Source organism: Pipistrellus hanaki (genome assembly GCF_964339955.1).
Source record: "Pipistrellus hanaki genome assembly, chromosome: 2".
Taxonomy (NCBI): domain Eukaryota; kingdom Metazoa; phylum Chordata; class Mammalia; order Chiroptera; family Vespertilionidae; genus Pipistrellus; species Pipistrellus hanaki.
This window is the reverse complement of record NC_140504.1, coordinates 55,629,658-55,656,214: the sequence shown is the minus strand read 5'-3', so window position 1 is coordinate 55,656,214 and position 26,557 is coordinate 55,629,658. Positions and strand designations below refer to the sequence as shown.

At 41.3% G+C, this 26,557-nt stretch overlaps 2 protein-coding genes and 1 long non-coding RNA gene across 4 annotated transcripts in view; 1 reads left to right on the top strand and 2 right to left on the bottom strand.

Moving 5' to 3' along the window:
* Positions 1-26,557, top strand: part of ADPRH (ADP-ribosylarginine hydrolase) — a 433,494-nt gene that overhangs the window by 298,481 nt on the left and 108,456 nt on the right. The window lies entirely within an intron of this gene.
* The window catches only part of LOC311616427, a 152,575-nt gene that overhangs the window by 37,951 nt on the left and 88,067 nt on the right, over positions 1-26,557 (bottom strand). The gene's annotated exons all lie outside the window — the stretch shown is intronic.
* CD80 (CD80 molecule) overlaps positions 1-26,557 on the bottom strand; it is a 47,374-nt gene that overhangs the window by 19,538 nt on the left and 1,279 nt on the right. For both annotated transcript variants that reach the window (XM_084871738.1, XM_084871739.1), the window contains exons 2-4: positions 24,202-24,309; positions 11,208-11,531; positions 3,482-3,763 (exon numbers count right to left, since the gene is read on the bottom strand). In XM_084871738.1, the coding sequence (XP_084727864.1) occupies positions 3,482-3,763; positions 11,208-11,531; positions 24,202-24,298 (703 nt within the window). In that variant the 5' untranslated portion in view covers positions 24,299-24,309. The remainder of the gene's footprint in view (positions 1-3,481; positions 3,764-11,207; positions 11,532-24,201; positions 24,310-26,557) is intronic.

The window sequence follows — 26,557 nt, the reverse complement described above, 5'->3', positions numbered from 1 at the left end:
ACGTGAAAAATAAAAGTAAATTTTGAACTTTTGTACTTACTGAATTAAGCTAGCATAAAAGGAACTCTAAAGCGATACTTTAAAAGCCACCCTGTCTTTGTATCTCATTTTTATAGCTGATATTACTATGTATTACTAATAATCAGTTGATGTTGTGTTCTAGATGTATATTATTTATCCTTATCCAGCTCTGTTATGCTTGTTCCCTTTCTCTTAGCATCTCTCTTAACACACACACACACACACACACACACACACACACACACACACCCCTCTTAGTCACCAACTAAAGATTTCATTCTGCATTCATTTTCAGATACACAGTTTTCACATACTGCCTAGAGAGTTTCTGGAATGGTAGAAGAGGCTCAGCAAAGAACTGAGAGTGGATGTAGCTTGGTATTAGGTAGGATCATCCTGGCTATCTGATGCAGAACACAGGGAACAGAGGGAACCCAGGGACACAAGGAAGGATGTAGGTGGGGGGTGGGGTGGGTAGAACGGTGTATATGGTGCTGCTCTGTCCCTCCTGCTCAGGAGCAGCTTTTATTTTTCAACCCCTTAGGGCAATAGTTAGCAACAACATCTGGAGAAAGGGCAGGAACACAATGAAAAGGAATATTCATAGCTCATCCTCTTCCGGTTTTTCTGGAGTAGCTTACAATAAATATTAAACACTAACTTATTGTTTCTCATATTTCTGATTACCAAGCTTTGTGGATAAATTTCAAAAGTTGAAATGTTTTCCACCTTGGACTTCCATGACACCACATTTTTCTGTTTCTTCTGGTTGTGACTCAATTTTTTGTTTTTGTTTTTAAGGTTCTTCTTCCTCTTTTTGTCCTTTAAATTTTGTTGTTTCCCCATGGTTCCATTTGTTGTCCCATTCTTTTGCCACTGACCCCAGTCCTCCTGTGTGATCTCATCCACACCCAAAGTTTGAAACAATAAATGATTTCTAAATCTGTATATTATACTAGAGGCCTGATGCACAAAATTTGTGCACAGGGGTGTGGTCCCTCAGCACAGCCTGCACTCTCTCCAATCAGGGACCCCTCAAGGGCATTTGGACATCCCTCTCACAATCTAGGACTGCTGGCTCCTAACTGCTCACCTTCCTGCCTGCCTGATTGCCCCTAACTGCTTCTGCCTGCCAGCCTGATCAACATCTAACTGCTCCCTTGATGGCCCAATTGCCCCTAATTGCTCTCCCCTGCTGGCCTGGTCACCCCAACTGCCCTCCCCTACAGGCCTGGTCACCCCCAAACTGCCCTCCTCTGCCAGCCCAGTCACTCCTAACTGCCTTCCCCTGCAGGCCTGGGTTATGCAGTCAGTCCTTGGTCACACACAAATGCATTATTTGCTTTGACTCTAAGTGATGCCTTCAGTCAACAAGGTTTGAAGTGTTTATACACTAAAGCTCTCTTACCATAGAGACAACACTAGTATGTAGCAAAATGCTTGCGATGTGGTAACTACCTAATGATTGAATAAAGGAATGAATAAACACATACACTTAATCATCTCTTCATTAATCATAGTGAATGTAGACCAAATAGGGCAAAGAACTCATATTTTTGAATTAGACTGAAATAGGATTCTCCTCCTCTTTAGCATGAAGAAAGAATTGAGAAAAGGCCTATTAGGGAAAATATGATAAAGCTGGTTGTCTAATAATATCATCTTTAAATATAGCTCCACCTTTTTATTGAAGGGCTACATTCTATTTCCTATAAATTATCAAACTACCATGCACAGGCCAAGTATGGCCTACCACCTAATTTTAAAAATACAACTTTTGTTGGAACATAGCAATGTTCTTCACTTACGTTTTGTCTATGGCTGCTCTCATTCTATAATAGCAGATTTGAGCTGTTGCAAGAGACCATATGACCTATAAGACTAAAGTATTTTCTATCTGGCTCTTTTCTGAAAAATTTTGCCAACCTCTGACCTAGAATATCATATATGCCCGTATTTCAAATGTAAATAATGTCCAAAATAAAATGTGACTGAAACTGCTATTACTGATTTGTTATTACTTCCCACCTCAGTCATAATCGAAAATTGATTAAATAATGATAAATTAAGTGAAAAGTAATGCTGAATTAACAGATAATATTTACTATATAATTCAGATTAATTTTTACACATTGTTGAGAATACATAAAGATGACTGAGAGAGAGGATTTTGGACTATAAATAAAATCATCAAAATGTTATATATTTGAACTATTTTTCCCTGGCAAATTTTATCTCATTATCTTATTGAGGAAAATAAAGAATCCATCTCAAGACAGAAAGATCTAGAGTAAATCATTAGAATGAACTATGAGATTATCTAAAATATCTTCTCTACTACAGGTAAGACAAGAGGAACTCGTAAGACACACTATACATTATATACTATACACTTATATGCCACTGTATAGTAAACTCAGTGTGTTGTTTCTTACTATGGAGCCACAGAACACATTGTTGGGAGTGGGGCTGGGAGGTGAGAAAGAGGCCTGTTGTTTCTCTATATAATCAGGCATACAAGTAAGACATGCATCTTGAGTATCTGGGTTCTCTTGTAACAGCCCATTATGGGTTTGTCATGCATAAATTTATATAAACCCAACCTTTTCCATTTTATATTTTCAGATGATTTCATTTCTTGAGAAAAGAAAATTCTCTAAGTTTACCATTTTTAAACATATCTGGTCATGATATTTGCTCAAAAAAGACGTATTTTTTCAGGCATTGTCCATGGTTGTTTTTATTCATCCTTCGCTAGACCTGGTTCTGAATGAAGCCGTAGTTCTTTAAACACACTGTCACCCACAAAAGACAATGACTGACGCCATGGGACCAAGGAAAGGCTATGCCCAAAAAGAAACTGCCAAAGACCTGAGGGCAGTTTCTAAGAAGGACAAATGTTAGTGCTTTCAAGCACAACAACATTGTCGTAATAACTTCCTAAGATGACTATTTGATGAATAGCACTTACATGGACTCTAAATTTTAGAATGTTTATTAAAGAAAATAAAATTAGCCGGGACTGGTTTGGCTCAATGGATAGAGCGTCGGCTTGGGGACTGAAGGGTCCCGGGTTCAATTCTGGTCAAGGGCATGTACCTTGGTTGCGGGCATATCCCCGGTTGGGGGTGTGCAAGAGGCAGCTGATCGATGACTCTTTCTCATCGATGTTTCTAACTCTCTGTCTCTCTCCCTTCCTCTCTGTACAAAATCAATAAAATATATATATATTTTTAAAATCACTTAAAAAAAAAAGAAAAAAGAAAAGAAAATTAATCTATTAACATAGTCATACCTTGTACAGTGAGTGACCTTAGTATGTCACAATAATGTTTTATTTCATTTTATTTGCTCGTCTAAAATAGAGTCCAAGTCGATATGCACAATTCTAAACTATATCGGGCTGAGTTATTTTCCTTTTAGATTCTCCACAGTAGAAACTTCCCAGGACGTGACTTACATTTTTGCCAGTTGAAGATCTGTGATACTGTTAAGTTTCCATACTTGACCAGACATGTGAAGCTGTGGTTGTTTGTCACATTGAAGTCCAGTTCACTGCTAATAGTGTAGAGCTCAGTTTGAAGGTCTTGGGAAACTGTTGTGCTGATGGCATTTAATTCTTTTCCCTTTTCCAACCAGGAGAGGTGAGGCTTTGGAAAACCTCCAGAGGTTGAACAAATTATTCTTTTGATGTTTGTAGCTGGGTTTCCAAGCTCAGTTATATTTGGGACAGGAAAGTCAGCTAAAGAAAGAACAAGCATATAAGTATATACCATTATATCTCTGTGTGTGTGTGTGTGTGTGTGTGTGTATGTGTGATATTTTTTATTTTTTCCCTTTGGGAGTTGTTATCCTATATAATAAAAGGCTAATATGGTAATAGACCAAATAGCTGAATAACCGAACAACCAGTTGCTATGACATGCACTGACCACCAGGGGGCATGTGTGGATCATGGCGGGTGTCGATTGTGATGGGATGGTGGAGCAGGTGAGCAGGGAAACCAGACCAAGGTGGGGTGCCAGTTGCTGTCATTGTGACGAGCCTCTGGTGGTTACTGAAAATTCTTTGCTCCTATATGCCATGGTCCTGCCTGCCACTTACCCCTGCTGCTGGCACTGGCCCCACTCGCACCCGCTGCCCACACCGGCCCCAGTTGCTCAGTACTGTCAGCAGGTCAGCAGGTGCGAGCAGTGGCTGCAAGCCCCGACTGCCCCTGAGGGTTTCTCCATCTCCCCCTGCTCCTGAGGGGCAATTGGGGCAACAGCCGCTGCTTGTACCCACTGACGGTGCCAGTCCTGTTTGCACCCGCTGCTGGCAACGGTCCCAATCACTCTGCGTTATCAGCAGGTGTGAGTGGGGTCTTTGCTGTCAGCACCTGAGAGCAGTGGCGGTGGGAGCAGGACTGCCAGCAGACAGGGGACTGGGGCAGCAGTGGGAGGGGTTGGGCGGGGGTACAGAGGATGAGCTAAGACCAGCCCCTGTGCCCACTGCAGCCTTGCAGCCCACAGTTCCTTTCAAGGTGCAGGAATTCATGCACTGGGCCCACAGTATTTTTAATAAAGTATCTAGTTTTAATAAGAATCCAAAAATTATATATAATTTACAACTTCGAAATTTTTCATCACTTTAAAAAAAAAACTTTTATCATTATTATTATTATTTATTATTTATCATCATCATCATCATCATTATTATTATTATTTTAATCCTCACCCCAGGATATTTTTCCATTGATTTTTAGGGAGAATGGAAGAGAGAGGGAAAGACAGAGAAACATCAACATGAGAGAAACACATCAATTGATTGCCTCTGACCAGGACCAGGACCCAAGGAGCCTGCAACCAAGGTATGTGCCCTTGCCCAGAATCGAACCTAGGACCCTTTGGTTCACAGGTTGATGCTCTTCATCACTTTTGATAGAGGTAGGAAGGCAGTTATTAGAGAAAAGAGAAGTAGCTTCATGTGAAGAAATATTGACACCTTTGTAAGAAATGAAGAGAAAAATAACACGCAACATTTATTGAGCTTTTAATGCTTGTTAGGTCTGGACTTTTCCTAATTTTTGTCTTTACAACAACCTGAGAGGTAGATTGTAGACAAAAAAAAAAAAAAAATCAAATATTGCTATCGATAATTTCATATGGTTTAATCTAATATAATTTTTCATCCTATATAATAAAAGCTTAATATGCAAAATGTCCAGTTGTCTGGTCATCTGTTCAACCAATCAAAATGTAATATGCTAATCATGCTAAGGCCACTCAACCACTCACTATGACATGCACTGACCACCAGAGGGCAGACACTCTAACAGTAGGTTAGCTTGTTGCTAGGGTCTGGCAGATTGGGACTGAGCGAGATGGGCCAGACATGCCCTTGAGCTCTCCCTTAGTCCCTCCCTAGCTGGCCAACCCCCCTCATCCCTCCCTGGCCTCAACTGTGCACCAGTGGGGTCCCTTGACCTAGCCTTTACTCGCTCGCTCGCAATCTGGGACCCCTCGTGGTATGTTGGAGAGCCAGTTTTTGGCCTGATCCCACAGGCATAAAAGGTTAATATGCAAATCGACTGAATGGTGGAACAATTGATTGTTATGACATGCACTGATCACCAGGGGGCAGATGCTCAACGCAGGAGCTGTCCCCTGGTGGTCAGTGCACTTCCTCACAGGGGGAGTAACACTCAGCCAGAAGCTGGGCTCATGGATGGCGAGACCAGCGGCCGTAGTGGGAGCCTCTCCTGCCTCTGCTGCTGAGCTAAGGATGTCCTACTGATGGCTTAGTCTAGGGGTGTCTAACTCAATCAGAGAAGGGGCCAAAATCTAAAATCCAGCCTAAATCGCAGGCCGAATGGTTTACTGAACAGTCATAAACTGACAATGTCATAAACTGACAGCGGAGTGCAGTGATGACAGCGCGGTGCGGGCCACATTGCAAGGCCTGGCGGGCTGGATTTGGCCCGCGGGCCTTATGTTTGACACATGTGGCTTAGTCAGTAGGACATCCCCCCAGGGTTCTTGGACTCTGAGAGGGTACAGGCTGGGCTAAGGGACCTCCCCTTGAGTGCACAAATTTTGTGCACCGGGCCTCTAGTTTTATAAATAATGAAGTTGTGGTCTAATCATAGACAGTAAGTGACAGAACTAGTATTTGAATCCAAGTTTTTCAGGTACCAGAGCCTTCCCTTTCCTTGTCTTTTTTTTCTTGTATTTTGTTTCCTTTCCTTTCATCCTGATTTTCAAAGTCACAAAGTGGCTCTCTTTTATTTGTCTGTGAACACCTATGAATCCATCAGCCAACTCGAGAACCAGCACCCTGATGGTAACTTATGTAAATATTCTTGTGTAGTCTCAGCTGTCCTGTCTCCTTCCCACACCTGAGGTAACCACTTTCTTAGAGTTTGTTTAGCACTCTCTTTTTTTTTTTTTCAAAAGTAGTCTTTTAATCATGTATTCCTCTGACCAAATTGTACACTAGTAAGCCTGTGATATTGAACCTTAGCCTTCACTAACCCCTTGCAATTCTGAAATGCCTTAATAGGACAGGCCTTCCCAGCATTCCCCCAAGAGATGGGAGGCACTCCTGCATTTGTACAGTTGAGCCCCAATAAGATACTAAAGTGCATAGAAATCAATGTGTCTCTCTCACATCAGTGTTTTTCTCTCTCTATGTTTCTCCCCCTCCCTTCCACTCTCTCTAAAATCAATGGAAAAAATATTCTCAGGTGAGGATTAACCAAAATAAATAAGTAAATAAATGAATGAATGAATAAAATAAATAAGTAACTAAAGAATATACAAATCAAAGCACAGTGGAATGACTGCGGAAAACACAGAAGAAAGCTCTCCTCACCTCTTGCTCATTTATTATTAGACTTAAAGAATTTCTACTGCCCAGCCGTCATTTCTCAGTGGGTGAGCGGAACCTATGAACCAGGAGGTCACAGTTCAATTCTGGTCTGGGCACATGCCTGGGTTGCAGGCTTGATTCCCAATAAGGGGCATGTAGGAGGCAGCGATCAATGATTCTGTCTCATCATTGTTATTTCTATATCTCTCTTCTCTTCCCTTCCTATCTAAAATCAATTAAAAAATATAAACATTTCTACTTTTCAGCATGAATGTGGGGAATCAATCTCCCTATATTCCATAGTTTTATTTTCAGAATTCTGAGTCCCAAAGAGATTCAATGATGGCAATGTGATAATCAAGAGCAGTTTTTAAACCCAGTTTTGCCTTTTAACCTTGGACCAATCACTTAACCACTTTCAGCCTTAGCTTGCTCAACTGTGAGATGCAGGTAATAATTACTATCTTGCAGGATTGAAGAAATTAAATGACATCATTAAGATAAATTACATAGCACAAAGCCTGACACAAGAGAAAGTCAGTTAGTAGACTGATTTATGTGCATCTTAAATTTGCCCTCTCTCAGATGAGTCTCCTCATTTACATCAGGTTGTCAGGTGAAAGTTCTAGGGCTGCCTGGTAGCACTGTGAATAATAAGAGAAAGGGCAAGTGATCATGAGTGCTTATAGTTGCCAAGAAAAGAAAAAATTTGGATTTGGCTAGAAGTGAAGTCACCTCTCTTTTTTGAATTAACCTTGTTTCTAAAGTCTGATGTTTTCCTGAGCCATTTTTAATTGACATTAATATTTTCTACCCTTGTAATGTATCCTATAAGATCAAATCCTTGCACTAGTAGCTGACATTAAGAATATTTCTTTTTACCAAAGCGATTAAAGAAGAAATTAAAAACATCCTGGAAATGAATGACAATGAAAACACAACAATCCAAAACCTATGGAATACAGTTCTAACAGTCTTTAGGGGGGAAGTTCATAGCATTACAGGCCTACCTCAAAAAAGAAGAAAAGCTGGTAGCAAATTATTTACCTCTACAACTTAAAAAATTAGAAAGAAAGCAACAAGAAAGGCACAGAGTGAGCAGAAGTAAGGAGATAATAAAGATCAGAGCAGAAATAAATGACATAGAGACCAGAAAAAAAAAGAAAAAGAAAAAAAAAGATCAGTGAAACCAAGAGCTGGCTCTTTGAAAGGATAAACAAGATGATGAACCTCTAGCCAGGCTCACCAAGAGGCAGAGAGGACCCAAATAAACGAAATCAGAAACGAAAGAGAAAGAATAACAACAGACCCCACCGAAATAGAAAGGATTGTAAAAAAAAAAAATACTTTGAGCAACTCTATTCCAACAAATTAAACAACCTAGAGGAAATTGACATATTCCTAGAAAAATACAATCTTCCAAAACTCAACCAAGAAGAATAAAAAAAAAAAATCTCAACAGAGCGATAACTAAGGAGGAAATTGAAGCAGTCATCTAAAAACTTCCAGCAAATGAAAGCCCAGGGTCAGATGGCTTCACAGGGGAGTTTTACCAAACATTCAAAGAATAACTGAAACCTCTCCTTCTTATATTATTTTAAAAGAATTCAAGAGGAAGGCACACTTCCAAACTCTTTCTATGAAGCCAGCATTACCCTAATTCCAAAGGAAAAGAATTACAGGCCGATATCCCTGATGAACATAGATGCAAAAATCCTCAACAAAATTCTAGCATATTGGATCAAGCATGGCATTAGAAAGTTGATACATCATGACAAAGTGAGATTTATTCCAGGGATGCAAGGCTGGTATGAAATCCACAAATCAATAAACATGATACATCACATAAACAAATTGAGAGACAAAAATCACATAATTATATCAATTGATGCAAAAAAGGCATTTAACAAAATCCAACACCCTTTTCTGATAAAAACTCTCAATAATGTGGGAATAGAGGAATCATACTTCAACATAATAAAAGCCTTATATGACAAACTTACAGCCAACATCATACTCAGTGGGCAAAAACTAAACTCATTTCCTCTAATAATGGGATCAAGACAGGGATGCCCACTTTCACCACTCCTGTTCTATATAGTACTGGAAGTGCTAGCCATAGTAATTAGATAAGAAGAAGAAATAAAAGGCATCCAAATTAAAAAAAAAAAAAAAAGTAAAACTGTCCTTATTTGCAGATGACATGATACTATACATAGAAAACCCCAAAGACTCCATCAAAAAAACTACTAGACCTAATAAATCAATTCAGCAATGTAGCAGGATACAAAATTAACACCCAGAAATCTATGGCCTTTTTATACACTAATAATGAACTGACAGAAAGTGAAACTAAAAAAAAAACCCATTTACTATTGTACAAAAAAAAAAAAAAAAAAAAAAATTAAGATACCTAGGAATAAACTTAACTAAAGAAGTAAAAGACCTGTACTCTGAAAACTACAGGTCATTGAGTAAAGAGATGGAGGAAGAGATAAACAAAAGTGAACATATCATGTTCATGGATTGGTAGAATCAACATCATTAAAATGTCCATACTACCCAAAGCAATCTATAGATTCAATGCAACCCCATTAAAATACCAACGGCATACTTCAAAGACCAACCAACTGAGCCACCTGGCCTGGGCCATTATCTTTTTTGTTGTTTATTTTCTTTTTGTATGTTTTCAATTACACATGACATTCAATATTATATTAGTTCAGGTGAGACATCCATATAATTAGTAAGTGATTCCCCCCCAATAAATCTAAAGCCCACCTGGCACCATACATAATTATTATAATACTAGAGGCCCGGTGCAGAAAATTCATGCACTGGAGGGGGGCTCCCTCATCCTGGCCTGCTCCGTCTCTCAGTCCAGGAACTGTTAGGAGCAGGAGGTGACCCAGCAATCAGGGGAAAGCAATGCCCTATCATACCTCTGCTGCTGCCACTGCTGGCAGTACAAGCCTCATCTGGCACTGGTTACCTGAGCCTCAGGTGGTCCTGGGCAGCTGGTCAGCCAACATTTAAGGCTTGCCTGCACCTCAGGCTGTCCCTGGGTGGCTGAGGGAACTGGAGGACTCTAGAGGCAGGCGTGGAGTGGCTGGGCCTTCCCAGGGGCAGGCCTGGCTTTGCCAAGTGCCTGTCACCCCAGCAGGGCTGAGGGGACTGGACGCAGCCATCTTGTGGCTGTGGGCACTGCCATCTTTGAGGGAGAAGTCAATTAGCATATTCCCTCCTTATTGGCCCTGGGTGCTGCCATCTTTGTGATGGTGTGAGGGTCAATTAGCATATTCCCTCTTTATTAGATAGGATTATCTTTTATTTTTATTTATTTATTTATTTATTTATTTATTTTTTAAAATATATTTTATTGATTTTTTTACAGAGAGGAAGGGAGAGAGATAGAGAGCTAGAAACGTCGATGAGAGAGAAACATCGACCAGCTGCCTCTTGCACACCCCCCACCGGGGATGTGCCCGCAACCAACGTACATGCCCTTGACTGAAATCGAACCTGGGACCTTTCAGTCCGCAGACCGACGCTCTACCACTGAGCCAAACCGGTTTCGGCTATCTTTTATTTTTAAATATATCTTATTGATTTTTTTACAGTGAAGAAAGGTGGAAGATAGTTAGAAACATTGATGGAGAAACATTGATCAGCTGCCTCCTGCACACCCCCTACTGGGGATGTGCCCGCAACAAAGGTACATTCCCTTGACTGGAATTGAACCTGGGACCTTTCAGTCTGAAGGCCAATGCTCTATCCACTGAGCCAAACCGGTTAGGGCAGGGTTATCTTTTATTAAGAGGTTTGGTTTCCATTAAAACCTCAACCACCCAGAAAGAAAAAGAAATGTGTTTGCATGTTAAGTGTGAGGACACGGCCCAGGTTGTCTTTCTCAAGGAGGCTCAGGCTACCTCAGTGTCCTCCAGTATTATCACCTGTGAGCCCAAGCTCCTTTCTACCCAAGGAAAGAAATGTCTACCCTTCACGGTAGATATATAAATAGGGCTTTGATTCATGAATTAATTTTCTTTCCTGTGGCAGGCATAAATTATGCTTTCAGTTCTCTAACATCTAACTTTGTAGGGATGACTGCTAGATAAGAGCTTCAAATTGTCCAAGTGCAAGAAATGCACACTATCAGGTATTTCCAGGACATAATGAGAAACCAATTGGGGCTTACTGTAGAGATTCACTTAACCCTAAGGAATAAAATGAGACACATCCCTCTTGGAGAAAATTTTCACCTAATTCAACAGAAGTATATCTCAAAGGGCATGAAGCGCCTGCAGGCTTAGAGTAAATCAGAAAATTCCACTGACCTGTGACCGATAACATCACCTTAGTCAAGTGTGCCAACTTGTAAGTTCCCTTTTTTTCACGCTTCTGAATGACACAGGAGTATAGCCCCTCATCCGACGGACGCAGACCCAGGATCACAATGAAAGGGTTGCTGATGATGTTCACTGCAGTGCGGTTCTCGTACGCGGGCCACGGTTTCTCCTTTCCGGATATGACACTCAGCACCATATCACTATTTTTTTGCCAATAGATACGAACTCTTATCAGTTCATCCGTGGAGATGTTGTAATCACAGGATAGTTTCATCATATCATTCACCGGCTTGGTCACCTGGGTGATGATGCCTAAGAAGAGGCAAATAGAACAAGATTTTTATATGTTTAGTAAATATAGATTCCTGCACAAGCAGGAATTCAGAGTTGGCAGTAATAATGTTATATCTCGTGGCTAAGCATATTCAAACACTTCATTTTGACTTTTTTGGTTCCCAATGCTGTTTTTTCCTTTATTTTAAAAATTGACCCCATCCAGCTTGCCCCCTGCCCCAGGACCTCACTGCCCCATAAAATTGACCATAGTAAGTATTTTTTTAAAAATATATATTTTATTAAAAAGGCGAAAGATTTATGCGATCTGAAGAGAAACCAGAGTATAAAATATATATATATATATTTTATTGATTTTCACAGAGAGGAAGAGAGAAGGATAGAGAGTCAGAAACATTGATGAGAGAGAATCATCAATCAGCTGCCTCTTGCACACTCCCTACTGGGGATGTGCCTGTAACCAAGGTACATGCCCTTGACAGGAATCAAACCTGGGACCTTTCAGTCCGCAGGCCGACGCTCACTGAGCCAAACCGATTTCGGCCATAAAGTAAGTATTTTTAAGAGCACAGTTCATTAGGGTTAAGTATATTCACGTTGTTGTAAAACAGATCTCCAGGACTTCTTCATCTTGCAAATCTGAAACTTTGTACCCTCCTCCCACCCCCCCACATAGAATTGGAATTATGCAGTATTTGGTGTGTGTTGTTGTTTTTTAAAATGTATTTTTATTGATTTCATAGAGGAAAATAGAGGGAGAGATAGAAGCATCGATGAGGGAGACCCACCAATTTCTGCCTCCTGCATGCCCAACACTGGGGATCAAGCTTGCCATTCGGACATGTGCCCTGATCAGGAATTGAACCTGGATCTCTTGGTCCATGGGGCCAGGCTCAATCTGCTGAGCCACTCCAGCAGGGCTGGCTTGCTTTCTTTCTTTCTTTCTTTCTTTCTTTCTTTCTTTCTTTCTTTCTTTCTTTCTTTCTTTCCTTCCTTCCTTCCTTCCTTCCTTCCTTCCTTCCTTCCTTCCTTCCTTCCTTCCTTCCTTCCTTCTTAGAGCAGTTTTATATGCACATCAATATTAAGTAGAAGGTACAGGGATTTACCTTATATAGCATGTCCCCACACATGCTTAGCTTCCCCATTATCAACATTTTGTACCTGAATGGTGCATTTGTTACAACTCGTGAACCTACAAGAACACATCACTATTAAAAAATCCTTGCTTATGTTAAGCTCACTCTGGGTGTTGTACATTCTATGGATTTGGACAAACTTATAATGACATGTATCAACCATTACAGCATCATACAGAATAGTTCACTGCCCTAAATATCTTCTGTGTTCTGTCTAGTCATCCATTTTTCACCCCTAACCCCTAACAACCTCTAATTTCTTTCTTTTTTTTAAAAAAAAATATATATTTTATTGATTTTTTACAGAGAGGAAGGGAGAGAGATAGAGAACTAGAAATGTCAATGAGAGAGAAACATCGACCAGCTGCCTCTTGCACACCCCCTACCGGGGATGTGCCCGCAACCAACGTACATGCCCTTGACTGAAATCGAACCTGGGACCTTTCAGTCCGCAGACCGACGCTCTACCACTGAGCCAAACCGGTTTCGGCATAACCTCTAATTTCTTCACCACCTCCATAGTTTTACCTTTTCCAGAATGTCATATAGTTAGAATAATACAGAATGTAGTTTTTTCAGATTGTCTTTTTAAAATAATTCTTTATTGTTGGAAGTGTTACATATGTCTCCCTTTTTGCTCCCATTTTATGAATTTTTCATTCAGAAGGCATGGTCACTTTTCCAATGCTGTGCAGAGTCCCTCTGAGCCCCAAGCTCTTTCACAACTGTCCCCTCTCCCCCTCCCCACCCCCATACCATGCCCAGACCCAACAGACCCCCCTGGGGAGGCCCATGTCTAGAGGTTCTAACTAATAGGTTAGTTGTTCCCAAAAAGAATCCAGGATTTCTAACTGATTTTGACATGTTGTAAAAAGAGAAATCTTAACTGAAAGTGGGCTAGTTTTTTAAAACAAAATGTATTGGGGTGACATTGGTTAACAACATAGAGACGTCAGGTGTACAAGTTCAGAACACGACATCTAAAGGCCTAGCCTCCTTCCACCCCCAGGTATCTGATCCCCTTTACCCTCTTCATCCTCCCCTCACCCTCTTTCTGCACTGGTAACCACCTTTCTGTTGTTTATGTTGTATCTATGAGTTTTGTTTGTTTATTATACATTTATTGTTTTTTATATTCTACATAAGAGTGAAATAATACACTTCTTGTCCTTTTTCATCTGATTTATTTCACTCAGCACAATAATCTCAAGATTCATTCATATTGTCACAAATAGAAATATCTCATTTTTTTATGGCTAACTATTCCATTATCCATGTACTATATCTTTAAAAAAAATCTTTATTATTAATAGTATTACAGATGTCTCACTTTTCCCCTCCATTGACCCTCTCCACCCTATTCCACCCTGCCTCACTACCCTATTGTGTGTGTCCACAAGTAACGCATATATGCATATAATATCTTTGGTTAATTTATTGCCAACCCTCCCTCCCCACTTCCTTCTGGGATTTTTCAGTCTGTTTCATGTTTCCATGCCTCTGATTCTAATTTATTCATCGGTTTATTTTGTTCATTAGATTTCTTGTTCATTTATTTTGATTTTTACATTCCATTGTTGATAGATATGTATGTATTGCCATTTTATTGTTAGTGCCAGGTCTTGGGCCTCTTATTGATAGATTTGGGCATGCTGACACCAGCTGCTGCTTGTTTGATATATTTTAGAAAAGTCTGAAGCCTGAGCCAGGACTTATGGAAAAAATCACTGCTAATAGCTTGAATGGGGCTGCAAATTGGATGGGGTGGGATTTCAAGGAATCACCAGGGCAGAGCAAACAGTGTGAGCCATGCTGATGGAAACTCAGATATGGCTGCCAGTCAGCTCTGTCGTGATGGGGAGGTCGCAGCATAGGAACAATCATCCCTGTGAGCACCCTCTGCTGGAAGAAAGCAGCCACCACATTCCTGCCCTGATGCCAGACAATCGAGGTCTTCTCTGTATGCCCCTGGACACCCCTCCCCCCCCCCCAATTGCTACTTGGCGCTGGAGCTCAGAGGAAGTGGGACCATGTAAGTACATGTGCCAGCCTTTTAAGAGGAGCTATCTGAGACTCCAGTAGCCTTTGTGTCCCTCAGTCACAACCCTTGCTGATTTTTACAGCCAGAAGTTACAGGGACTTCTCTTCCCAGCTCTGGAGCTCTGTGTGGGGCCAGAGCCCCTTGCTTCCCACCAGAGGCCTTGGAGATATCCCTCCCAATTAAAAACACACTACACGTGGATGTTGGACAAGTCCACTCCGTGCCTCTGTCCCTTTTACTAGTCTTGATGTGCTTTCTTCTTCACTTTTCTAGTTGTAAGACTTAACATTCAACCAGATTTCAGGTGGTTCTGAATGATTTTTTTCTGTATTTTAGTTGTAATTTTGTTGTGGTTGTAGGAGGTGGCAAGTGCTGGTATTTACCTAAACCACCATCTTGGTTCTCTCCACATCTTCTTTAATCATCAGTGGAAGTTGTTTCATGACTTAGCTATCCTATAGAATAAAAGCATAGTATGCAAATTGTCCTCTCAACTGAAGTTCTTCCAGGAGTTCGACCAGAGGGCAGGCCGAAGGGGGGGAAGGGAGGAAGGCCCTGGCTGGCAGCCAGCAGCTGCTAGGAACCCTACCAGTGCACAAATTTCATGCACTGGGCCTCTAGTTGTAAATAAAGCTGCAATAAACATAAGCGTACATATATCTTTACCAAAAAATTGTTTTAAAATTATTAGGAGAGATACCCAGAAAAGGTATTGCTGGATCATGTGGTAGCTCTTAGTTCTCTTTCTCCTTCCTCCTGGTTCATTTTTAGGTTCCTATCCTTGAGCTTCCTGAATCTCTGTTCCGTATGGTCTGCTCTATAGCCAATGCTTTCTAATGCATTCATCATCTCATCTCATTTATTGAGTTCTTCAACTTCAGAATTTCTATTTGGTTCTTTTTTTATAATTCTAATTACTTTGGTAAGATATTCTTTTTGTTCATTAATTTTATTCCTGAGCTCATCAAATGGCCTTTCTTGTACTTCCTTGAGTTTCTTCATAACTGCAATCTCAAATTCTCTGTCATTTATTTTTATTTATTTTATTTTTAAAAATATATCGTTTATTGATATTTTACAGAGAGGAAGGGAGAGGGATAGAGGATTAGAAACATCGATGATAGAGAAACATCAATCATCTGCCTCCTGCAAGTCCCCCAGTGGGGATGTATGTGCCAAAACCAATATACATGCAGACATTGTATCCACTGAGCCAAACCGGTTAGAGCAAATTCTCTGTCATTTAAATTACAGTCTTCCACTACTTTGAGTTTGGTTTCTGGAGACTTTTCATTTTCATGCTGTGCTTCTTTGTTACCTTGATTGCTCATAGTTCTTCATGTTTCTAGGTCTGTGCATTTGAGGAAGGGAATGCTTTTCTTGTTGAGATACTGTTTTGCTCTTAATTGAGTAGGTGGCTTGGTAGGTTACTTTCTTTTGTTTTCCCGTAGATGGTGCTATAGCACAGGTTTTTCTTTTCTCTTACCCGTGACATTGCTTAAATTGAGGAAAATGCCACAGAACCACTGGAGAGGTGGGTGTCTTCCCTGTGACCTGCTCATCTTGGTTAAGGTGAACAGCATAATGGAGGACCAGTTTCGTTAACTTCCATCGCTGCCTCCTCATTATTAACGGCAGCTGACCCTACTGTGTTGTTGGAGTTGTCTTCACTACCTCTACTAGGGCCTGTGATGACTGGTGGGGCAAGGGAGCTCTGCCTTCCTGTCAGCAATGGCTGCCAGCCTGTTGTGCTGTTTAAGCACCTCCCTTCTCCCATCACTGGACTCTGCTGCAATGGGAGAAGGGAGGAACACAGCCTCTGCTCCTCTTATGCTCCAGGCTGTTGTGTGAGGGCTGCGACCTGACTTATCCACCACTACTGTGCTCACTGGAGCCGTGGGGGGTGCCGAACTGTGTTCTTTAGCCACCGTTCTTTAGTTTCTGTCCTTCCCCCCCCATCCCACCTCCCCTACTCATTCCAACAAACCCACCTTCAGATGTGTGGGTCTCTCGGGAAGACTGTGTGTGTGGAGCAAGGGATCCTTTGTTGAGTTACAGGTGTCTGGCTTGTAAAATTTAAGGAGAGAAACAAAGAAGTGGTCTCACTCTGCCATAATGCTGATGTTAGTGAAAATGAGCTAATTTCAATGATGGTTTTTAATAAACTTTTGTCCACTGAGAAGTGTAAGTATTTCTAAAGGTCAGTGACTTACTCTGTGAGGCCCCCTTACAAGATGCCTATGCTGAGGCAGAACCAGACTGAAAAGAGGAACCAAAAATCTTCTGAGCATTTTGGAAATTCCACAGGGACAGCTTCTATACTTAGGCTCTGTGCTAGAAACGGCATGTTATCAGGCTCCAGCTACGTGGTATCAAAATGAAAGTGTGAGCAGCCCTGGGATAGACCCTGTCACTCCCCCGCTCAAAACCCTTCCCTGGCTTCTGGGTGCCCTTCAGATAACATTCAGATTCCTGACTGTGGCCATCAGGCCCTTGAGGAGCCTGGTCTCTATCCCCACAGGTTTCTTTTTCTGTTTCTTCTGCGTTCTCCTTGGTTTCTTTTTCTGTTTCTTCTGCGTTCTCCCCAGTTCGCTCTCTCCACTCTCCCTTCTGGCAAGGAAAGACAGCTTTGTTTGTCATACCTTCAATTGAATGATTATTTGATTAATTTTCATTTTCTTCCCAATGACCATAAATTTCATGAAAACAAAGGCCATGTCAATTTTGCTCATAACTTGTCCCCAAGACCGAGGAAAGGGTCTGTGCTTAGGAGATGCTAGTGTGTATTAAATTAATAAATGGTTAAATAAAGGAATGAGCCCATGTGTCAGATTCATGCTAATTTCTGTGCCTTTGTCCATGCTGTTGCCCCACACAGAATTCTCGCACCATCACCTAGCTCCCACCTGCCCAGTTGCCCCAGCCCACCCTGGTCTGCTTGATCTTGGGCTCTTACAGTCAGACCAGGTACTTCACTGTTCTTGACTTGTGAGTTTGTTTACTCATGGGTTCATTTGTGACTCAGAACAGCAACAATAAAATCTGGATGTAGCTGAAACCGGTTTGGCTCAGTGGATAGAGCGTCGGCCTGCGGACTGAAAGGTCCCGGGTTCGATTCCGGTCAAGGGCATGTACCTTGGTTGCGGGCACATCCCCAGTAGGGGATGTGCAAGAGACAGCTGATTGATGATTCTCTCTCGTCAGTGTTTCTAACTCTCTATCCCTCTCTCTCCCTCTCTGTAAAAAAAATCAATAAAATATATATATATAAAAAATCTGGATGTAACTACAAAACAGTGATTTTCAACCAGTGTGCCACAAGAATTTTTAAAACATGCAATACTAAATAGTCAGGACTATTTAGTCAGGGGCACTGACCTCTTTTCCCTTAGATTGTCAAATAAAACAATGACAACAGACAACCCAACAATAGTCTGGTGTGAATGAATCAAAATTACACCTATATTTTGGCCAGATTGGCAACAAATACAATACATATTTTGGTGTGCCACAGGATGTTAATATAATTAATTTATGTGTGCCATAAGATGAAAATGGTTGGAAATCACTGCTATAAAATAAGGAGCTTTCCTAAATGTCATTCTTTAGCTCAAAGATTGTCTTCCTTTTGCCTATGATGAATTTTCTGGAATAATTGCTAAAGCCTTGATTTTCATTTTAATGTGTGTGGGTTTGTTTTTTGTTTTTTTTTGCTGCTATTATTTTTAATATACATTTTTAATTTTATTAAATTTATTGTTAATGATATTTTTATATTATCTTTTTTTATTGTTCCTCTCTCTATGTCACATACACACACACACACACACACACACACACACACACACGCACACTCACACTCACACACACCTAGTAAGCGTGTACAAATTTCCTTCTAAAAATTTTGAAACTTATTTAAATTCTCTAAGACTAATTTGGGAGTGCTTTCCCAACTTCCCAAAAGAAAATTGTAACTGTTGGAAATGTAATATAACTGTGAAATATATACAAAACTAGAGGCCTGGTGCATGGAATTTGTGAATGGGGGTGTGGGTCCCTTAGCCAACCCTGCTCCCTCTTGCAGTCCAGAAGCCCTTAGGGGATGTCCTACTGATGGTTTAGGCCCCCTACCCACAGGTTAAACCGTCAGTAGGCCTCCTTCTGCAGGAGGCAACCTATCTGATCAGGGGAAGGAGCCGCCCCCATCACCCCACTGTTGCTGCCATTGCCGGCTACCACAACTGCCAAGGTGTTTTCAACAGAGTCCAGTCCCTTCACCACAAAAAAATGACAACTTTCTTTAGGTATTTTCAAGTTGTGTCTTTCATAGGATATGGCATTTCTTTCTTTCTTTAAAAAAAAATTTTTTTTATCCTCACCTGAGAATGTTTCCATTGATTTTTAGTGAGTGTGGAAGAAAGAGGGAAAGGCAGAGAGAAAATCAGCGTGAGAGGGACACTTCGATTGGTTGCCTCCCGCATGAGCCCTGACCTGGGCCCTGGCCAGGGAGGAGCCTATAACCTAGATACATGCCCTTGATCAGAATCAACCCAGACCCTTGCTGTCGGCAGGCTTGGGCTCTATCCATTAAGCCAAACCAACTAGGGCAAGATATAACATTTCTTAGCCCTCTAGCAGCAGCAGACCTTCGTTTTTTTCCTCCAGGGGTGAGGTGGAAAAACCCTAGATCACCTTCTTGGATTCTTATTAGGTAAGTTATCAAGAACACTGTGAGTAGCGTACAGGGAGCTTAGCCAATGAGCAGTCATAAAAGGTGTTTCCCTTGCAGCTCATGATCAGAGGTGGGACTGCTGGCGAGAGCCTGCCCTCAGCTGTGAGCAGGCCCTCTCCTTCTCCCTCTTCTTTTCCCTCCAGTCCACTCTCTCTAAAATGCAGTGAAAAAATATCTGGTGAGTATTAAAAAACAAAACACAGAATAATAGGCCTCCTCCTTGGAGATGCTGAATATGTAGGCCTGAAAGAATTCTTGGCTCTCTGAAGATCCCTACATGAATTTATTAACAATATTTGGAAAAAAACCAAGATGGCAAAAAACTAATCTGCCGCCTTGCACAACAATTTTAATACCACAACTAAAAGACAAAATGTCTATCACCCAGAATCACGGGAAAGTTGGCTGAAAGAGAAAGGAGCACAAGCGCTGAAAAGCTGAAAAGCTTAGGTACGGAGGCACATGAATCAGGCTGGTGGTGGGCGACTGGGTGCACGGCTTTTTGCGCTTTTTTTCAACCCAAAGGGAAACAAGCTCCGATCACTTTGAAATCCAGTTTCTGGGGTCACACGGGGGACACAGACGCCTAGAGGGAGAAGCTGGTCTGTCAGCCATCAGGTCCGAAAGTGAGGGTGACTTTTTTTGCAAAGGTGCACGCAGCAATCATTGTTTACTGCGCTGGAGCACAGGGATGTAGGAACTTGGAAACGCGGAAAGGCAGAGATGGCTGGTGGCAGTCATCGCTGTTTGCTAAGCCCCAGCCTAGTGACTCCTGAGACCCCACCCTACCCCGTCCTGCCCCGCACACGTTCTACAAACCGCCCAAGCTCCACACAGCTGCTTTTGCATATAAATGGCCTGTATTGGGGCAGCTTAACAAAATAAACTGCAGCTCGAGCTCCAAAACTGCCAAATCCCAAGCAAAGAGGAGAAAACTGTAGTTCTTGTGGTAGCTCCTGCTGGGTGGCCTCAGACAGTAGCTGAATTGCACCCCATTGGAGATCCAGAAACTAGAGTATCTAGCGGTCGGTGTGAGACGACACCAGATTTCAACTACTCTCATAAGGGACACATTCAAGAGGCAGACTCAGCGAGCACCAAAACCCTACGGGAACAAGTCCTCCCCCATAAACGTGTCTCCAGCACAGCAATTCTTTCATTATAGACACAGCGGGTCCCCACAGCAATTGGCCTGGATGTCAACTTCTCTCAGTGACACCAACAACAATCAAGACTTAACTACAACAAGGCTGTACACACAGTCCACAAGGGAGTGCACCAAGAGTGTCCACATCAGGCAACTGGGAGGCTAACCCATTGAACCATATAGGACACCCAGGCCCGCAGAGCTCCCCTACCAACTCAGGGAAGCAGCGAAAATGCCAAGAAGGAAATAGATCTCAAACGAAAGAAATAGAGAACAAAAGACTGGATATAGAGTTCAAAACGATGGTTATAGGTTTTTCAAGAATTTCCTAGAAAAGGCCGATAAATTTAGTGAGACCCTCAAGGATATGAAAAAGGACCAACTAGAAATTAAACATACACTGACTGAAATAAAAAATATTATACAGAGACCCAAGAGCAGACTAGAGGAATGCAAGAATCAAGTCAAAGATTTGGGATACAAAGATGCAAAGGACACTCCTTTGGAGAAGCAAGAAGAGAAGAGAATCTAGAAAGTTGAAGACAGTGTAAAAAGCCTTTGGGACAACTTCAAGCATACCAACATCTGAATTATGGGGGTGCCAGAAGAAGAGAGAGAGCAAGACACTGAAAACCTATTTGAAGAAATAATGACAGTAAACTTCCCCCACCTGGTGAAAGAAATAGACTTACAAGCCTAGGAAGTGCACAGAACCCCAAACAAAAGGAATCCAAAGAGGACCACACCAAGACACATTATAATTAAAATCCCAAGAGAAAAAGACAAAGAGAATCTTACAAGCAGCAAGAGAAAAGCAATTAGTTACCTACAAGGGAGCACCCTTATGATTATCAGCTGATTTCTCAACAGAAACCATGTAGGCCAGACAGGAGTGGCAAGAAATATTCGAAGTGATGAATAGCAAGAACCTACAACCAAGATTACTCTACCCAGCAAAGTTATCATTCAGAATTGAAGGGCAGATAAAGAGCTTCACAGAACAGAAAAAGCTAAAGGAGTTTATCACCACCAAACCAGTATTATATGAAATGCAAAAGGTGTCCTTAAAAAAGAGGGAAAATAAGAAAAAGGAAAATAAGATAAAAATTATGAACAACAAATATACATATCTATCAACAAGTGAATCTAAAAGTCAAGTGAACTAAAAATCTGATGAACAGAATAAACTGGTGAATATAATAGAATCAGAGACATAAAATGGGAGGAGATTGATAATTCTCAGGGAGAAAGGGGTGTCTGTGTCAGGGGTAGGGGAAGAGATTGGACAAAAATCATATACCTATGGAATAGGACAGCAGGGGACATGGGGAGGTAAGGGCAGATGGTGGGGTGGGGACCGGGTGGAGGGAAGCTATGGGGGGAGTGGGGAGGAGAAACAATTGTAATAATCTGAACAATAAAGATTTATTTAAAAAAATTAAAAAATATTTTAAAAAAACAAAAACAATATTTGGAAAATTAGCCTAAGCCACACCAATGATTCAAGTTTGTGCTTTTCTGTGTTCCAGGGAAGAATCAAATTTAGATACAATCTGGCTAATGTCCTATAGGACAGTAAAACCATCAATTTTTGAATTGATTTGTCTTCTGGACAGAAATTAGTTACATCTTTAAAAGCGTAAAAATTCTTTTCATCTTCTCACTTTGCTGATCATTATATGTAACTTTCCAGGACTGTAAAATGTCAAATATATGGAACACATTTAATTATAAATAGTGAGTCAGAGTTATGTGTTTCCTAGAAAAGAAAATGATAATTTTGTAGGTCTCTAATGCCCCAACGGACTTGCCGTCAATGTTTTATTCTAGGCATGCGCTCAACCGCGGCCTGTGCTTGTCTGAAGAGAGGGTGGGAGAACCCATCCACCCACCCTTTCCTCCCTCGGCCTGCAAACCGCTGGCAGCGGAAGCTGCGGGCAGGCGGGCAAACGGCTGCGAAAGCTGCGGCCGGGCCTGCCTTTTCCGCCCTGGGCGTGGGCTCAGCCATGGAGGCTGCACGCTAGACCCCTGTCCTTGTCCTTGTCCTTGTCTGCTCCTGCCCCCCTATCTCTGTCTCCATCTCTGCTCTGGGCCTCACTTGTGCATGCAACCGCCTCCTGTCCAGTCATGACCCGTTAGGGTGTCCTGGCCTAATTTGCATATTGCCTCTCTCTCTCTCTCTCTCTCTCTCTCTCTCTCTCTCTCTCTCTCTCTCTCTCTCCATACACACACACACACACACACACATACATATAATCAAGTAATCTGCCTAAAATAATTTTGGGATCCTAATCTGAGCCTTCCCTATATATATATATTTTATATATTTACACACACACACATACATATAATCAAGTAATCTGTTTACCCTAACTTCTCTTCCCTTTCTTTTTCTCCCTCCTAACTTAGACATTCTGGGCAACACCTACAGTGCAAATAGGTTTTAAGTAAGAGCTCTTAACACAAGGACTTCTGATATTCGGCTCTTTGTAGACTGGCAAACTGTGGGAGCCAGTCTTTATGTTGGGGAAAGCCGATACTATACTGCTCAGCAGAAAGCAAGTCTATTGCTTTGACTTTAAAAATAAAGCCATGTCTCAGTGGTTAGGTGTGGACCTATGAGCCAAGTCACTGTTCAGTTCCCACTTGGAGCGAATACCTGGGTTGCAGGCTTGATCCCTGGTATAGAGCATGGAGGAGGCAGCCCATCAATGACTCTCATCATTGATGTTTCTGTCTCTCTCTCCCTCTCTCTTCTTCTCTGAAATCAACAAAAATATATTTTAAGAAATAAAAATAAAAAGTTGGGCCTGGCCAGTGTGGCTCACTGGTTGAGAGTCAACACATGAACCAGGAGGTCATGTCTTTTATATATATATATATATATATATATATATATATATATATATATATATATATATATATATATATATATATATATATATACACACACTGTATAATTAATTTTTTACAGAGAGGAAGAGAGAGGGGTAGAGAGAATCATTAATCAGCTGCCTCTTGCACACCCCCCATCGGGATGTGCCTGCAACCAAGGTACATGCCCTTGACCAGAATCGAACCCAGGACCTTCCAGTCTGCAAGCCGACGCTCTATCCACTCAGCCAAACCGGTTTCGGCAAGGAGGTCATGTCTTGATTCTAGGTCAGGGCACATGCCTGCTCTATCCCCAATGGGGGGTCTGTAGGAGGAAACTGATTGATGTTTCTCTCTCATTGTTTCTCTCTCTCTCTATCCCTCTCCCTTTCTCTCCCTAAAATAAATATAAATAGATACATAGATAGATTAAAAAAAAAAAATAGAGTAGGATGAGTCCCACCCTTCCCAAAGGTCCCCTAAATCTAGCACCTAAGATGAAACAAAAACCTCCAGAAGATAACACATGAAATACCTGTGTGGTAAATTAAAAATAACTAAAAAAAAAATAATTTTATTCTAAATATGATACAATTGTGCACAAAGGGCATCAACACCTAAAGCATAAAAATAAACACTAAGCGGAAATGTTAACGTAAGGAAGATTATACACCTCAACTGCTTTCTTTCCCTCGTCAAATTAGAAAGATCGTCATTTCCCTAAGCCCTGAAACAATGGAATCAATCAAGTTGCTTACCTGAAGCGAAGTGAAAAAGACCAGCCAGCACCAAAGACTGAAAGAGCTTGAGATATGAGCACCTGGAGGGTAGTGTTCTCCACTTCATTTGACCCATGGCTTCTGCTCCTTACAATGAAAAACGAAAGCAAACAATTTTGCATCAAGTGAGAACCAGGCCCCTCCCAAGAGAGTCCCAGGCCCATGCAGAAGATAATTCAGTTGCCTCACACAGAGGACTCAATTGCAAAAGACACTGAGGAGAGGCTGATGATGTACCCAGGTCTTTAAAATCCTGAATTTAAAAGATTGTGGATTTATTCTGACACCCGGGAAAAGAAGAAAATAAAGGAAGGAAGGACAGTCCACTGTGGCTTGTAAAACTCTCTATTTGCCTGCCTAAAATAATTTTGGGATCCTAATCTGAGCCTTCCCTACACCAGGCATGATGGTGAGTTCACAGTACAGATTGGGTGGATTCTGGGAAAGTGATCTTGCCTTGTACATGTTCTAAAAGCCAACCACAGCTCTTCCATGACATGGCTCTCTGCTTAATAGGAACGATCAAGACTTAGTTAGAAATACAGAGAACTATAATGGCCAACCCATGAAAGTTCAGGTACTTTTCAGAATATACTGAGAGACACAGACCACCAGTGAGGGTGTATTTTCTCCAAAGCACTACTTAAGTTATGAAACAACTTATTTTATTTTATTGAGTGTACTAAATAAAGGCCTGTTGCATGAAATTCATGCACAGGGGTGGAAGGAGGGGCCTCTCAGCCTGGCCTGCCCCCTCTTGCAATCCAGGACCCCTCGGGGGATGAACATCTCACAATCCAGGACTGCTGGTTCCTAACTGCTCATCTGCCTGCCTGCCTGCCTGCCTGCCCCTAACCATTCGCCTGCCTGCCTGATTGCCCCTAATTGCCTCTGCGTTGCCCCTGCACCCAGGACCCAGGCTTCCCTCCCCTGGGCGGCATTGCCCAGAAAGGCACCCGGGATACCAGGCAGCACTGCCCAGGTCCCGGCTTTGCCGGAAGACATCCAGTCTATCCGATCTAATTAGCATATTACCCTTTTATTAGTATAGATTGTGGTGACATTGGCTTGTAAAAACATACAAGTTTCAAGTGTACAGCTCAATAAAACATCATCTGCAGAGGAGGTCACTACATAATACTAAAAGAATTGGTCCAACAGAGGATATAATCCTTGTACACATATATGCTCCCAACATAGGAGCATATAAATATATATAGAAAATTTTGATGGACATTAAGGAAGAGATTGATAGCAATACAGTCTTAGTAGGGGTTTTGAACACCCCATTGACATCAGTGAATAGATATTCCAGACAAAAAATAAGGCAAATGACATGCTGGATTTGGTAGATTTACTTGATATTTATAGAATATTTCACCCCAAAGAAGCAGAATATACATTCTTCTCAAGTGCACATGGAATAGTTACAAAGATAGATCACATGTTAGGACACAAAATAAGTCTTAATAAATTCAAGAAGATTGAAATTATATTCTCTGACCACAATGGTATAAAGCTAGAAATTACAATAAAAAAAAATAACCCCTAAAAAATATTTATATACATGGAGGCTAAATAATATGTTATTAAACAATGAATGTATTAACAATGAGATCAAGGAAGAAATCAAAAGTTACCTGGAAACAAATGAAAATAAACAGAAAACAACCCCAAATCTATGGGGTACAGTGAAAGCAGTCCAAAGGAGAAAGTTCTTAGCACTACAGGCCTATCTCAAAAGGCAAGAAAAGCCCTGGCCAGAGTATCTCAAAGGTTAGAGCATCAGCCTGCACACCTGATGCTCGCAGGTTCCAGTCCCTGCTCCTGTGGGAGGCAACCAATTGATGTGTCACATAGATGCTTCTCTCCCCTTTCACCTTTCCCTTCCACTTTATCTAGAATCAATGTAAAAAATATCCTCACTCCTCAGGTGAGGATTAAAAACATATGAAAAATCTCAAACAATTTAAATCTACTACACCTAAAAGAACTAGCAAAATAACAATAAACAAAGCCCAGAGTAAGAAGAAGGAAGGAAATAATAAAGATCAGAGCAGAAATAAATAAATGATACAGAAACTACCCAGAATCATCAAGAAAAAAGAGAGAGGACCCATATAAATAAAATCAGAAACAAAAGAGGAGGAAAAACAACTTACACACCAGAAATATAAAGGATTGTAAGAAAATAATATGAAGCCGAAACCGGTTTGGCTCAGTGGATAGAGTGTCAGCATGCAGACTGAAAGGTCCCAGGTTCGATTCCTTGTTGTTGGCACATCCCCAGTGGGGAATGTGCAAGAGGCAGCTGATCGATGTTTCTAACTCTCTA